Here is a 16,519-nt window from a genome sequence, read left to right on the forward strand (position 1 = left end):
ATGACCCATCATTAAATTGCACACGATACAAATAGTCCAGCACATAAATAGTTAAAGCACATAAATAGTCCAGCAATAAAAAAGTCCGTCACACACATAGTCCAATCATATATAAAGTCCATACAAATATAAATAAAACAAGCTAATTAGAGTCGCCTTCAATCAAAAGCTCTCCCCAATCATCATCATCATCTCCATCATCTTTGACTACATCTTTCCCCTTTCTCACCTCAATTTGGGACACTATGACCTCTACTTCCGCTGCATTCATTGCCCACCACTCGTCATCATCTCCATCATCAGGAACATAGTCATGCTCAGAAACACTCTTCACTTTGTCCTGGGCAGGTAAGTCTCTTACAATTGACTTCATTGCCTCCATTTTAGTACCTCTAACACCCAAAACCTCTGTGCTCGCGGATGACACATCCTTCTCAATGTTGGGCACCTTGTGTGGCAGATCGGCAACTAGGGCCTGCATTGCCTCCATCTGAGCCTCCTGAGCTAAATCCTCCATTTTTTTCATTTCTTCAATCCTCTTGTTAGCTTCCAATTTCTGAAAATATTCTTCCCAATAACCCTGCAAATAAAAACCAATACGGGTTAAACTTAAAATATAATTAAAAAAGGTTAAAAATAAAAAAACCACCACCCCGCAGCCGCCGTCATTTTAAAACTTCCACCTCCCCGCCGCGTTTTTTTAACCCCGCCACCCCTCGTCGCTTCTCGCCGCGCCCACCACCACCACCGGGGACGGCGGCCAGATCGGCCGGAGAGAGAGAGAGAGGGACACACACGACGGGAGCGAGGACTAAACAAGTCGCGCGGAGGCGGTCGGCAGTTGCCCCCCCCCCCCCCCCCCCCCCCGCGCGCACACATGGCCCCTCCGCCCCCGCGGCCGCGATTCCTTGCACCCGCTGCCCCTCCGCGCCCCCGCGCAAATTTTATACTCTTCCCGTCACATGGCCGCTGCGCCCCCGCTCGCTGCCATTAGATCCTCGCCCTCCTTCTCCCGACCCTCGCCTCTGCTCCGCTGTGGCATTGACCCCGCTCTGCTCCCTGCTCCACGTCCCGCTCCGGCTCCGCTCGCGCCGCCCCGTCCGGTCCAGAGGAGTCGCTCCGAGCCGCGCCGTCGTCTCTCAGGTGGGCGATCCTCGCTCTGCGTGTCCCGAGGTTTCCTCGATCGGGAGTCTGCCGGCCGGGCATTTCGTCGGGCGGGTGGCGGGTGGTGGGCGTCGTGTGCTGTTCAGTCGAGCTGCTCGGATTCGGGTGTTTTTGTTTCCGTTTTCCTGGTAAACGTCTCTGCTTTGATCGGGCCGGCGTTGGTGGTGGTGAGAGATTTGATCTCCAGCCCTCCAGGATGGATCGCATTTTCCGGCGTTTCTTCGAGCGGGCAGCGGGCATAGCGCAACGGAGCAGAGGGAGGTTGGATCCTGCTGGGATCAGGTCCCCGACGTGCGCTTTGCGTGTTCCGTTGCTTCCTTGATTCCCCTTGCATTTGCTTCCTTGATGCCCCTTGAGCCTGTGCCATTCTTTAGTTGCGAAGTGTTTGACTTTGTGAGCTGTATGGTGTGTAGGTTAGCTGGGTGTGCTAGTCTGAGAGATTCAGCGTTGCGTTTGATTTTGGTGAAAGCTGAGGTAGCGCAGAATCTTAGATTCGGTTTTGTACCTTTTTTACTGTTTCTTTCCTTGATCCGAAGATGCTCTCCAGCACACATTGAAGAGAGGGAAGGTTCCATATTTATAGCTTGGCTTTTTCGTTAAAAGCAGAGTTCCATGCCTTCCTTCAGTACAAGTGTTGAGGGGTTACTTGCTTAGAGGAAGGTTTCCCCACTTTGTTGAGATGTTTCATCAAAGCTGAATGCTTTGCGGTATCTTTGTTCAAACAATAAACTTAAATATGCATGCTCATTTCTATTGATCACAATTTGCTCTCCAGTCAGCATTTTAGTTCTTGTAACCATTTGATTTGAATTTGGACAATTTCTCAATTGATTCCATGGATACACCGTTTTGTTTGACTCCTTATGTGAGGATATCATTGTTTTGTTTGACTTGGTACTGAGCTGCAAACCGGATGTATATGCAGATAAGAAGCTGCTTCTGAGTCTCGCTCTATCATCAGTTAGTTGGCTCAAGTGTCAGGCTGCCAGTTATATCATTCTTAGAGAGAACAAGGAATACTGAGATTTCAATCATGGATTAATTTCATCAGAAGTAGTCTGCAAATCATCCGTTGGGTTCGATAGTCAATCGATGTTTGAGTAAAATTTCAATGTGAACAGAAGACTGTCTAATTATCGAGAAAAGATGGGGGACGAATACCTGGCCGAACCTGAGAATGAGGTTGCGCAGTCAATGTGGCCTGAGAATATAGGAGAGAAACACCAGAGACAGTTCAAAATGGAAAAGTTTAGGAAGGACCAAGATGCTTTTAAGGATGTTAAGTTCGATCAGAAGCCTGTTCATGTGGATTTTCAGCGGCTTATTGAAATGGCAAATTCTGAAAAAGGTGTTTCTCATATGCAATACTTTATGAAGCACTGGGAATATAAGAGAGCCAAAGCTGCTCAGCTTCTGGAGGAAGAGCTTGGTCTTCTCAGCCAACAGAGGAAAGAGATTGAGCAAAACAAGCAACAAATCTTGGAGGAGCAACGGTTTCAGGATGAGAGTTATTACGCCGTAAAGCGGCATGTACCTATACTGGATGAAGCTTACGAAGATGAATGGAAGCGTCCGAGTAAAAAGAATGATGAACTTTCTCGTAATAGAGAGCCTAAAATAGATGTGGACTACGATAGTGTTGCCTATTGGAAAGAGAGAGCAACTCAGTTAGAAAAAACACTTGAGGAAAGCATTCAAAGGGAGCGTTCGTTGGTTGAAAAAATAGAGGAAAATATAAAGAATCTACAGTCAGACACACCAGCAGAGGAATTCTCTGGGATGTTAAAACGTGCTGATTACTTCTTGCACTTGGTTCTTCAAAGTGCTCCTATTGTTATTGCCCATCAGGTACATTTATCTATGTCCACCACACCTGTTGCAACTTGCTGTATACATGGAGATGCTTCTTTTCAAGCATGACACATATGGAACACTGGACACGAAATTTTCTATAAGGTTATAGATAAATAATCAATACTTTATCTTTTCCTTTTCAGGATGCTGATTTACGGTACCGTTTCATTTTTAATCACTATCCAACACTTGCTGATGAGGTAATTTGGTTTCAGATGAGCCTTTACCTTGCCATTGTTGTTTTTATGCTTCATACTATACAGCCCTCTTTTATCCTAAAAATCTACTACTGTAAAATTATAATATGCCACGACTCCAGGCATTGGGTAATAAATCAACATCTCATGACAATCTGATGTTCTAGAATTTTTTTTAATAAGTTGCAACTTTGGCTGAAGCATACCTTTTATTTATCAGGATGTTATCGGTAAGACAGACTATGAGATATTGTCAGGTGAGGGCATAGAAGAGATGAATAGTGTCAAGCGAGAAGTTATGACTTCCGGAATAGCAACTAAAAGAGAATTTGCATTTAACACACCAATGTTTGGAGCAAAGACATTTGTGACATACATTGAGCCAGTTTTCAGCAAAGGTGGGGAAACAATTGGTGTGAATTATGTTGCAATGGACATAACAGATCAGGTAACTTTACGAATTTCACTTCTTTTGTGATATACCTTTAACTCCTCTTCCTTCTGAATGTTAACAATTCCTGATATATTATTATTCTGGGTTTTATTCTGGCACTGGCTGTATGATTCTTTGTTTCCCTTGGTTTTAATTGTGCAATAGTACACTTTTTCCTAGGTAAAGATGGCACCATGATCCTTTTAGGTCCCCCAATTGTACCTAAGATTACATGCTAAATTTTACTACCCTCAAAATGGACCTTGCGATGATTGCCCAAACCTTTTTTTCTAGGGTATTTTTCACATGACTGTTATTTCCAAATATTTAGTAAATTCCCTGAACCAAAATTTTGTTCACACACTGCATGGTATCCTACATTTTTTTCCTTCATGTTTTTGAGCTGTAATTTATCTACTTATTTGCACATAAGGTCAAAAGAAGAGAGAAGATGGCAGACATAAGGGTGAGGGAAGCTATCCAAAACGCCAAGGAAACAGAACTTAGCAGATCTCTTCACATAACAGGTTTGGATCTTATTACAATGACTGTTTGATGGACTTGAGCTAGAATTGTATACTGAACAATTTATTTACATTGCAGAGGAAACAATGCGAGCAAAACAAATGCTAGCCACCATGTCCCATGAGATCAGATCTCCACTTTCAGGTGTTCTTAGCATGGCCGAAATTCTTGCAACCACCAAACTGGATAAAGAGCAATACCAGTTGCTACAAGTTATGTTATCCTCTGGAGATCTTGTATTGCAGCTGATCAATGACATCCTTGATCTTTCTAAAGTGGAGTCAGGTATTCCAAATCACGTACTTCAGTCAACTTAGTCATTCATATTTGCTTGTTTAAAGTGTTTTATACAAGTTTCTAGATTAAGCACTTGCTGTAGGGACATCAAGTATGACTTGAGCATCCTTTCCCATGTTACGTGTGGCAAATAACTCAACAATAACATTTTATTAGGCTGATGCCGTTTGATGTTTGTATCAAACTAGTATGGTGCTGCATTAATTATTGTTTCCCTGATTAGTTATATTTCTTTCATTCACCTAAGGTAACTGAAATATTGTTTACTCCTTCATCATTTCAGGGGCTATGAAACTAGAATCTACGACGTTCAGACCAAGGGAAGTAGTTCAACATGTACTCCAAACTGCTGCAGCTTCTCTGAAGAAGGAATTGACCCTTGAAGGGTGCATAGGTGATGATGTTCCAGTGGAGGTAAAGATAATTCCTTATCCTTTTCTTTTTGACACTTCTATCCTGTACTATATGGTTTTAGTATTCATATATCAAGTTGAGATTAAATTTCCTTAAGAGAGGAATGATGTAACTGTTTACGAAATCTAGGGATCCAGTTGGCTGCAAACAGACGTAATCATTTCATCATGTTTTTCTAATGTAATTGGTGTAGATCATTGGTGATGTTCTAAGGATTCGACAAATTCTGACCAACTTGATCAGGTAAGGGCTTTTTATATTCTGAAGGTGCATCAGTCTACTTAAAGGGTTTGATAAAACTTGTTTATTTGGATATAATGAAAAATATGTGTGCTATAGTCTGACATTTTATTTGGTTTTTGAATCATTTCAGCAACGCAATCAAGTTTACACATGAAGGGAAGGTTGGCATAAATCTTCAGGTTGTGCATGAGCAGCAACCAGGATGCAAAATGGAACACAAGAAAATTCATAAGCAAGCTTATCCTGGCACCCCAATTACTACTGCAGCAGAAAATTCTTCTCTCTCTTCAAGAAATTGTGATACAGATACTTTGAACTGCTCGAAGCATGAAGATGTTGTTCAGAATGGCGTTCCAACATGTGAAAACTTCAGGGAGGATCATGAGAGGGAGGAAGTCGTTTGGCTTCGGTGTGATGTTTATGACACTGGAATAGGAATACCAGGTTTTTCCTCACATTTGTTGCCGTGTGACTGTCTTCTCCATATCTCACTTGACAAGGAATTTTTCTTATAATACATGGAACATGTTTGTCTTCATTTCTGATTGCTTCAATGCCGATCACCTGCAGAGAAGTCATTACCATTGCTCTTTAAGAGGTACATGCAAGCCAGTGCTGATCATGCAAGAAAATATGGTGGGACAGGGCTTGGCCTTGCAATTTGCAAGCAGTTGGTATGAAATTTCAGTTCTCATGCACCTAAACATTTAAAATACGAACCATGATACAACTTTTGTTATTTTATTTACGAATGAGAATAATGTGCCTATGTTTTTCTACCTGAGAATAGTTATTATGCATAATTGCATACATTGAGCTCCAATGTCTTGAAATGAACTGTAACATATGCAGATTTGTTGTAACTTGTAATTCAATGCAGTTCCATGGTAACTTACCAAAGTGTGTAATTGTCTTCTAATTTTTCCTAATGGTTTAGGTGGAGTTGATGGGTGGTACTCTGACTGTAGTCAGTAGAGAGAATGAAGGATCAAAATTTACATTTGTGCTGCCTTGCAAAATCCCTGTAAAAGAGGAGCATAGTGATGATCCAGATGAAGTGCACAGTTCTCAGAATGGTTTCACTAACAGTGACATAGAAGGTTCCTTCCTTTTCAAGCCACAAATGAGAACTTCTCTCATGTCGACAGGAGTTTCAGTAATAAACAACTCAAAGTTATTCGGTGCCAAGCTAATGTGCTACGATCCACCTGACATATTAGATGATCACAAACCATTCTCAAATGGCTTCATATCAAAGGAACAGAATTTTGCAAGTTGTACCTCTGATGCTCACCAGTCAAATGGTGCTAGTGTAAGGAGCACAGCTGAAAAACAACATGATGATGAAATAGTCCTTGAACTGACTAGTCAAGCCGAACGTATTTCCAGTTCCCAAGGAGACACAGTATCTGTTTCAGGTTCTAGCTGTCAGAAAACAGGACCATGCAAAATTCTCGAAGAACAATCACTCCACAAGAAATCCAAGTGTTCTCCAATTGGCAACAAGGCAAAGATCCTCCTAGTTGAAGATAATCGGGTCAACATAATAGTGGCAAAATCAATGCTGGAGCAGCTGGGACATGGAATAGATATCGTAAATAACGGGATGCAAGCAATCCGTGCAGTTCAGCATCATCAATATGATCTTATTCTGATGGTACGACCGTACTTATTTTCAATAATCTAACTGTAAATGTTATACTTTTGGTTTTTTATGCTTACTTTATCAACTCTCTTTATATAGTTGTCACCTAGTTCACAATCGCCTCACTTCAACATCTTCGAAGATGCAAAAGTGATACCCTGAGGATCCTAATCGCACACGCTTCTGGCCAACAGTTTCTTGCTTTACACGATCAGAGAGTGTGTATGTGAAGTTTTCTATAAAAAAAATCTTGATTTTTGGAGTAATAAGATACAGATCAATGAGATAAATTATAGGCAAAGGGTTTTGCCAACCATCAAATGGGCTTGGTGCACCCAGGATAATAGTTCAAGCACTTCTCCAAATCTGTTTAAAGCTTCATGTATCATTCATATTGTTGAGAATTCATCTCACCAGTGAAACAGTACAGTTGTTAGTCTTGGTATACTCCTGGACTACCATAAAGAAAAGAACTTCTAAATCATGACAGCACCTCGCAGTGTGATATCTATATTTGTATACCAGGATAGCTTCACTAACCCAAGTGAAAATGTTTGTTATATGTTACAACAATTTGCTTCCATTAACGAAAACATAATGGTTTCTCCTTGATAGGATGTTCACATGCCAGAAATGGATGGCCTACAAGCCACTAAACATATCCGTTCTTTTGAGAGCACCGGCTTTTGGGATGCTTCTGTGAAGCCTGAACATGATCTGATGATAGCTGACCCTGCCATTTCATCAGATTGTACACATGCAAAAAGGCAAGGGCAGAGGGTTCCTATAATTGCGGTAAGTTTACCTATACACAGCGCTAAACTCATACAATTAAGACCTCTTTGTCAGCTTTGCATGCAAGCTACTTCATATATTTGTTATTTTCTTAATCTCACAGATAATAGAATCATAGAATCATCGTGTTATTCTAAATTGTATTCTTCCAAGCCTAGGTTATGTCCTGATATTGTATAACCCTTAAACTCTCTTGATTCTTTGCAGATGACAGCAAATTCATTTTCCGAGAGTGCTGATGAATGCCTTGCTGCAGGCATGGACTCCTACATATCTAAGCCTGTGAACTTTCAGAATATAAAAGAATGCCTGCAGCGGTATTTGCCGTCTCAATGACTAACCAATTATTGTAAAGTAGAAAGTTAATTTTTAGCTTAGGAAAGTTTTGTGAAATCACATCGGTCCATTTCTTGTAAATCAATGTGTAATAAATATAGTGTATCCTGTCTTGTCGACCACTTTACCTTACTATTGGGAGACGGAGACAGAACTCTTTTTTAGAGAGCATTCTGAATCTGACCTAACCCCATCAGTAAGATGGGATAGCTGACTCAAAACTTTAGGATCCTCATTTGTTGTAAGAGACATAATTCCTGTATATAATTGTTATGGAGGTTCTTATCCTTTAGCAGTTAGCCATCTACCAACTGTATCAGGAGCAACATCAGTTTTATGATGATGCGATTGAGAACCAAAGATATCATATTGAGGTGTGAAACAACTGTCCATGTATATGCATATCTATAACATTCTGGATCAAAGATGTCTTCTTTATGATACAAAACTTAATTTAATCATTTCTTGTCAAACATTCATGCAATACCTAACAAATATCATTTCTTTTCTATCCCCAAGAAATTGAATCTTGATGATAATATGTTCATGCACTGCCAGCTATAATAGAGGGCATACTGCAAATGCTGTATACGATGACATTAAAATAAATTGATGCTTAAAAGTTAAAACATTTATTCAAGTATAGATGCTCCAGAAAGGTTATTATGTTTTCATTCTAAAAAAAATAGTCATATTCTTCGCATATGCAATATGTGATTACATAACTATATTTCAGCAATTATGACTACATCTTTAGAGATTTCTCAATCATAAAAAGGCCAAGCTCCTCTTTGTATCTCATATATATCCGCTGTAAATTCTAAGTTGGGCACTGAAGAAAGCAAAATTGGCCAAGGAAAACTTGAAAAGGTTTCTATTGAGGCTCCACATGGATAATAAAAGGCCAAATGATCTCTCCCAGATCATTATGTTGGAGTAAAGCAACCATCATCTGAATAGAGGACACTTCCCTTTCCTGAATGGGACCTGCACTGAGCCCCAGTGTTATGTATTCCCCTTGCTGTTGCTGGCAGTAGATTTGCATCAAATCTTTTTTTTTCTCCTTGATGCACAAGCCTGAAATGCAATTTCTTAATCGCGACACCCTTGTCTTTCTGGCAGATGATCCTACAGCTGCCGATCGAATAAAGATTTTGTTCTGGTTTCAGCGTTGTTTATTCCTGCTTGTAAGTGCCGGTGTCACTAGCAGCAGTGGAAAGGAGCACACAGAAAGGGACGTCGCAGTGGCATGGATAAAGCTCTTGTTTCTTGCTCATCATGCCCGGGGAAAGTTGCCTCTCTCGGCAGTGCAGAGCAGTTGAGCACAAGGGCTGCTAGGGTTAGGGTTGATGTATCATGGAACAGGACTGTGGTCTCGTTCATGCATTGTTCCTGAAACCGGGTTCATCGTCGGCTCGACCGCGATCAGTCTCAAGAAAGAGCTGCAAATCAGCAGCCATTTCCTCCAGTGAGCTCCAGTCGCATGATGCCATCCTCCTTCAGTTGCCAAAAAGAATCAGGATGACGACGTATGCATTTGATGGATGGATCTCGCTTTCTTGCACAGTGCCTGATAAGCAGCCCTTCTGCAACATGTGCTGCAATGCAAGAACTTCCCCGTTCATGCATCTGAAATCTGCTTATTCTGCAGATGTTTTCATATTTCAATAGGGAGAAAGAGAGAGCTGGAACTCTGAATCAGGCAAGAAACTGAATCGATATCCTGGGGCTAGATTATCCTAGACTTTCGTCGAGTCCTGCATCCTCCGAAGCATCAGATGCTCGCCAACATCGTCAAGAACTCACTAGGAAGCTCACCCAACAGCAGCCGATGAATCTGTCAGGTTCCCCTGCTCTGACTTCTGCATGATCACGCTCAGTGGCCAGTGGTGGGGGAGGATTCCTGCACTGCACAAGCACAAATCCAAGCGGCACTGAATCTGCAGCCCACAGGGAAAGGCAAAGGCTGCTGGGAAGGATGCGAACTGTGGGCACGGACAAGCTTAGCCCATCTTGACCCTCGGCGCCGACCAATGCCGCATCGACACGTCACACGGCGATGGGTGACTGCGCTCAGGATGTTGTCATCCAAATGAAACAAGTGTGCAGCAGGTACAGTTACAGATGATGCAGCAGGATGTTTGTGACGGGATGTACGTGCTTCAGATTCAGATCACTGGAAAAAAAAAGTGGAGATGCGGATGCCGTTGGATGGCGACTAGCATACACAACTCTGCAGGATTCCTTGTTCGTGCCACGTCTGCTTTAGGTTCATGCAATCATGTTGTAGGATCCGAGTCATGTTGTGTTATTGCGGCTGATTAGTGCAGCACGACTTGCAGCTCCCGGTGTTGGAGTCGACACGCCACGCCAGCAATCTCTGGAGAGTGATGCATGCAGGTGTCGATGGTATCTTAATAGAGAAATTGGTGTTCTTACCACTATTTTTTTTACGGAATTTTTTACCTCTAGCTACTTCGCAGTACAATTGTGATTATACTTTTATTTTTTTTGAGTTTGTAATTTTACCCTTTCATAAGAACACAAATGCCCCTGTCTGATACGTCGCAGGTGATTGGTGATTGCTATCATCACCTGCCGTTATTCTGTTACGAGGGTGACGGTGTTGCCACGGTTCGGAGGCTAGTGGGAGTAGCGGTGGCTCGTCTACGCACGCAAGGCCATCCGGTCGCAGCGGTTGCGGTTGCGGCGGTTCTCAGTAGCGCGACGGAGGCTGACACTGGGCCCAGACTAGCTTCTTCGAGAGCACCCTGCCGTCGCAGACTAGCAGTAGGGCAGCTTAAGGCCTGTAACCTGCTTACTTAAAAAGCTGGTGGAAAGCAGCTTTTGATAATTGCTACTTTTTAGTTCATTTCTTAAAATCTGCTTAATGGTAAGCTGTTATAGATAGAACTCTATCTGGCATTTGGTACGGCTTATCCTTTTTCATTCAGAGAAGCTAAGAAATAAAATTTGTCAAACAGGACGTCAGTGTACTGCATTGGTGAAGCCGTGAACAATGAATCATCTTGTTTGCAAGACTAAAGAATGAATCTCCCCCTTAGCTCACATAAAAACCAAAAGATCTAACTAATAATTGTCAAATTATTTTTTTGCGTGTTATTATAGTATATAAAATGGTATCGATAGATCGTATTTCACAAATATAAAATTAACACAAATGTAAAATTACGTTACAAATTTAGCAGCAATGAATACAGCATTAGAAAAGTATATATTGATCAAAATATTTTATAAAATCTTAGCGTGTCCTTAAATAAGAAACAAAGATAGTACTACCTGATAAGGCAAGCTCTGTTCGCTGTGCTGGTGCTGGAGGCTGCTGCTGGAGTGGTGTGACAGAAAAACACTATTGGTTGGCTGGTGGCTGGAGGCTGCTGCTGGAGTGGTGTGAGAGGAAAATACTACTGGCTGGCTGGAGGCTGCTGGAGCAGAATAGGGTAAGTCTCTGTACACATGTGAGGACAGGAGGCTTCTTTTATAGGCCATAGCCTAATCCTTGGCAGAAAGGATAGAAATATGTACAGGAAGATAAAGAGAGAAGTTGGCTACAAATTCATCGATCATGGCACATTGATCCGTAAACCCATACAGTTGGAAAAAAAGATAGATTCATCAGGACCACTGGTACGTATAGCTAGGTGCATGACGGTGTGGACGTACAAACATCTCAGGGACCTAGTGTGACAGGTGTACGTATTTCTAGAGAATTCATAGGCAAGATACGACCGACTTCTACCATAGCCCATCATTGGAGACATTAATAAAAGACCAGCAATCTTTATTCTCAGCACACAAAAAATGAAATTGTTTTTTTGGCAGCACCCCATTGGTCCTCCGGGTATGATCGACTTTATGAGACACCCACATCTGAAAATGTGCCCTGCTAGCTCCTGAAGATATACACACACCACATGAAAATTGTTGGCCGAATTCCATCTCAGGCACAAATATTGATTGATAGACCATCTATCCACACATCCACATCGAATATTATTGAAGCAAAGGTGTGTAGGTAAGCTCCTACATGTATTCCTCCTAGGCCCTATTTTTTCGTTTAAAGCGTGCCAACTTGCTTCAGTTTTTACCTGTTTGTTAAAAGGAACTTGGAAATTATTGGTTAACAAAGTGTTAAAAAATGCTGGCTTATATATGTGGATATCAAGAAAATACTCCTATATAGGTACAAGAAAAATATTCGGAGTGAGGAATTTGCACGAAACTATGTAAAAAACTTCCACAATTTGTACTATGTATCTTATTATGCTGGACCTAACTTAACCAGAAAAAATTTACAGTGAGTTTATTTAGCACTTTTCCATTAACAATAGCAACTAATGCCATATTTACAAGAATAGAACCAAAATTAGACTTCTTTGTTTTATGTTTTCACTCTTTGCATTCAGAGATGTCAGATCAGATAGATATAGTTTGCTGTTAGAAGTCAAGTCAACCATGATTTTAATACAAATCCGAACGGAATGCGACATGAACGCCTCATAATACTTCTACCCGTTGCTGAGACAATACCACATAACCACCCAATTAGAGGTCGCAACATGTGAGCCGAACCACATAAAGCAGCACAGGCCCCAGGTGAAGCACTTGTATGTGAACACGTACTTCGATTCGGCCAAAACCAAGGCCATCATCATACGCTAACAAGCCGATTACTTAGAAACTATGGGCGACCAATGGGATCCCTTAAGAGTGGAATCAATCACCATGGCAAAGTAATTAGGATGCCACTTGATGGAGAAAAGGTCTCTCTCTCTCTCTCTCTCTCTCTCTCTCTCTCTCTCTCTCTCCTTAGGTATGTGACACGCGAATCCAATAGTGTTACATGTACAGGAATTTAAAGAAAAACGTTTCAGACGGGCTCACTGCCATCAGTTATAACTAGATACCATATTACATGAAAATGATCAGAGATGATCGATGACAAGGTAACTCCAGAGAAAAAATTGTATTTTTTTAAAAAAGGTGAAATTTTCTGAAGGATATGGTGATAGATCACATTTACTCCGAAACCTAGCTATACTAGACTCATGCATGTAGCTTTGTCCGCAACACAAATGGATCGATCGACGATGCGCTACAAAACATATATTCATGTTGCTTTTTTTCTTTGAGTGGCAGAAAAAAAAGCATTGGGGCTGTTTGTGAAATCGAGACATTATACCCATGTCTCTGGATACAATACAAACCCTATAGGAAGTGGCCTCATTTTCCCTGTGGATAAGCTCACACCAAGCAACAATGACATGCACTGTGTATAGTTTAAATTTTCATGCACATACCTATCCTCCTGAAGGTAATGCAAAAAGGAGTCTTCTGATGCATCACTATTAGATGAGCGTACTAAGTTAACGAAAAGAATAGCCCCAAAACCCTTCAAAGAAGAATAGCCCCAAACAAAGTGTTGATGAAAAGGTTAATGAGGGAATATATGTTTTTATTAAAAGTAGGTTAATGGAATACTACTGCAAGTAGACTAGGATATGTGATTCTAAAGTATACAGAGTGCGATCATTCTATTGGGACCTGCTCTGCTTCAATTCTCCACTCACCATATCTGTCACGCTAGCTCTTAGTTAAAGTTGGCAGACGTAATCCATATTGTTGTTGGTAAAGCTCCACTAAGTGATGGATTAAGCTGGCTAATTGATGCTCAAGGATAAGGACAGGACCTTTATTACACTGAAGTAATAATTAACAAATTGTGCTATCATTAAGATTCATGCATTTCACCTACCTTTAGTAAATTGAACATCACCTGCTCAAATGAATATTGCCATTGTCTTGCTACTCAAAAGAAAACTCTATAACGATAAATAGGCGAGCTTAAACAATGAGGCTTGGTACATTCACTCAATTATACCTGTCTTCTAACCCTTTGATCATTAGCTTGCTGTAAAAGAATAAGACATGTTTTGGCACAAGAATTTTGCAACAATTAATCCAAGAAAATATTTCAAGTTCCTTGAGTTTGATGGAAAAGGTAACGTGTGTAAATGAACCCTGTTTTTTACCGTATCTGAGAAATTATAAATATGCTGGTCCTTGTGCATGTGAAAAGATAAGTATACATAAATATATGCATATATGGTTGTTTAATTTAATTAATCTAGCTAGATAGTTAATTTATGTAGGGCAAATACTATATAGCTAGTACCACACTTAGGACACATCTGCAATGCTCCCCTTTGTTGGTACCAGCATATCTCTGTCTCTGAATTAATTTAGTTGCCAAATAATTGAAGCTAGGATATGATGATGCTTACGTACGTCCTAAACATTATCGTTAACTTAATTGCTTTTAGTTCCCGGTTTGGAGTCTTCCAGTAATCAGTGCACAAGCAATCATTCTTGTACAGTTCTAGATGCCCATCCACATCAACACACAATGCAATCAATGCGCAATTTGTACAAATTTTGCACCCTGCAATATATATAGTTAGATTTTTAAGACCTAACAATCAAGTGTACTCATACAACCTGCTTTTTCAAAAGCAAATTGATCATAAGCCTGTCTTTCAGAAACAAAATTCAGAACCATGAGTTTCAAAGTATGAAAAGTTTATCCCAGCTCTGAACCAATGTTTTTTTTTTGAAAACCGCTCTGAACCAATGATACATGCAAGGCTTCAGCTTAACTGTTCTTGGGCAGAGTTAGAACTCGTCTCCTCAACACGTGGTGTGGAATCGAAGCTAAACTACTCACATCCCCATAGGGAACTCCAAAACTTTTCATCATGCAATGGTTGCTTAATTCCACCCAAGTTAACTAACCTACAAGTTACAATTATCTAGGACATGGAAGCATATCCATCTTATCTCCTTAAGCACCAACATATAAACTAACTGGTTGATTAAACTAACAAAAGTTGGCTACATAAAACCCTTTCCCCATTGGTCTTTTTTTTGTTTGTTACCCCCTTGGCATCACACGTCACAAACATTTGCACACACCTATGTGTTGTGATCTCCAGCCTCTGTATAAATAGCTCCCACTCCCTCTCGCCATTCCACACCACCTGCAAGAACAAGCCCTCCCCTGATCTCTCCTCTGTCCTCTCTTTCTCTCAAGCAAGCTAGCTGGTTTTCACAGCAACCATGAGGCCAGGATCCGAGTTCCCCACCATGAGCCCCGGCGCGCCGACGGTGGCGCCGGGGGCGAACGCGACGGCGCCACACTCCCCCTGGCAGTCGCCGGTGCCGTACCTCTTCGGCGGGCTGGCGGCGATGCTGGGGCTCATCGCCTTCGCCCTGCTCATCCTGGCCTGCTCCTACTGGAAGCTGTCCGGGTACCTCGACGCCGACCGCGGCCGGCGGGCCGGGGAGGCCGGCGCCGACGGGGAGAAGGGATCGGCGGCCGGGGCGGCCAGGCCGGCGGCGGGGTTCCAGGAACACGTGGTGGTCATCATGGCAGGCGAGGAGATGCCGACCTTCCTCGCCACCCCGGCGGCCAGCCGAGCCGTCGTGGAGCTAGGAGCCGTGCCGACGGCGCTGTGCTCGGGCGGTGGCTCCGGTTCGGGGGAGGAGAAGGTGCGGGCGCAGGACGACGGTGATTGCGAAGAGCAAACCAGCTCGCAACCGCGGGTCGGAGCCGGCGCCGTGAGCCGGAGCCGTGAAAGCAGCAGCAGCAGCAGCAGCAGTGCGACGGCGCTGCAAGAAAATTTGCAATAAAAAGCAGGCGATCGAGTGATTTTTCCTTTCCTTTTATTTCTCCATTTCCCTCTTGCTGGTGTGTTAGATTTAGGCATAGTGTAGATTCTTGACTCCTGACCTGATTGGTTGGGCATGGGGTGAAAAACTAATGGAAAGCGAGACGTCAATGCGAGTTTTTGCAAACATTCATAAACTCTGCCAATGTCTGAAGAAGAATTCGAGGATTGTAGAAACTTTCTGAAGCAGCTGCTTCAGAAATTCAGAAACGATTGTAACAGATGGATGTACCAGGTACAGCCACCAGGGCAACAGTTTAGGCAATGTTTAAGTGAAGCACGTTGGTGATGACGATGCCAACAGAATCCTTGTTCCACGTTAACTGGGAATGGTTACAGCTCAGTGAGCCTGAAAATGGCACAAAATGGTGTTAGCTTCAGCGAGCTGCAGGGGATATGGGCCCGTCTGTTTGATCGTTGCCACAATGAATGATCATAACAGGGGCAGTCTTTCGGCAGTGCTCATACTAAAGGCAACCAAAATATTTTTGGCAAACCAGTCCATAGGAGTAGGATCCAGCGCAGTCAATTCTTAGCTATAAAGAGGACCACAATGTTAGGAAATAATGCAGATCCCACCAAAGAAAGGAAAGATTCATCTGTCTTCACTCCTCGTTAGTGATTTTTACTTACTGTTCTATGTACAGTGCCACAGTGGCAATGTAAAAGTAAAACTTTTTACTGTCTTATGGCAAGGCCACAATGTTATAGACGTATTTTGTTATTTTTTTTGAAACGAACTAGACAGGAGAACTGACGATTATATTAAAAAGAAGGAACAATGCCCAGACTGGGCACCACAACGAACAACAACAATACCACCACCGGTCAAACACGACCACATGACTCCTCTCAAACTCGACTCAAA

The 16,519-nt window shown here is 42.1% G+C and overlaps 2 protein-coding genes across 2 annotated transcripts; both read left to right on the top strand.

The window, feature by feature from the left end:
- Nucleotides 1-878: 878 nt before the first annotated feature.
- LOC120671426 (probable histidine kinase 1) lies at nt 879-8,206 on the top strand. Its single transcript, XM_039951746.1, has 13 exons — nt 879-1,143; nt 2,090-3,012; nt 3,162-3,218; nt 3,436-3,663; nt 4,082-4,175; nt 4,252-4,458; nt 4,754-4,884; nt 5,078-5,127; nt 5,258-5,571; nt 5,698-5,801; nt 6,065-6,784; nt 7,388-7,567; nt 7,775-8,206. The coding sequence occupies exons 2-13, from the start codon at nt 2,311-2,313 to the stop codon at nt 7,901-7,903; spliced, it is 2,916 nt and encodes a 971-aa protein (XP_039807680.1). The 5' UTR covers nt 879-1,143; nt 2,090-2,310; the 3' UTR covers nt 7,904-8,206.
- Nucleotides 8,207-14,940: 6,734 nt separating this feature from the next.
- LOC120668873 (protein GLUTAMINE DUMPER 4-like) lies at nt 14,941-15,957 on the top strand. The gene has a single exon (XM_039948670.1). The coding sequence runs from the start codon at nt 15,041-15,043 to the stop codon at nt 15,611-15,613; it is 573 nt and encodes a 190-aa protein (XP_039804604.1). The 5' UTR covers nt 14,941-15,040; the 3' UTR covers nt 15,614-15,957.
- Nucleotides 15,958-16,519: the final 562 nt, after the last annotated feature.

The sequence above is a fragment of the Panicum virgatum genome, chromosome 4N (genome assembly GCF_016808335.1).
Source record: "Panicum virgatum strain AP13 chromosome 4N, P.virgatum_v5, whole genome shotgun sequence".
NCBI classification, from domain to species: domain Eukaryota; kingdom Viridiplantae; phylum Streptophyta; class Magnoliopsida; order Poales; family Poaceae; genus Panicum; species Panicum virgatum.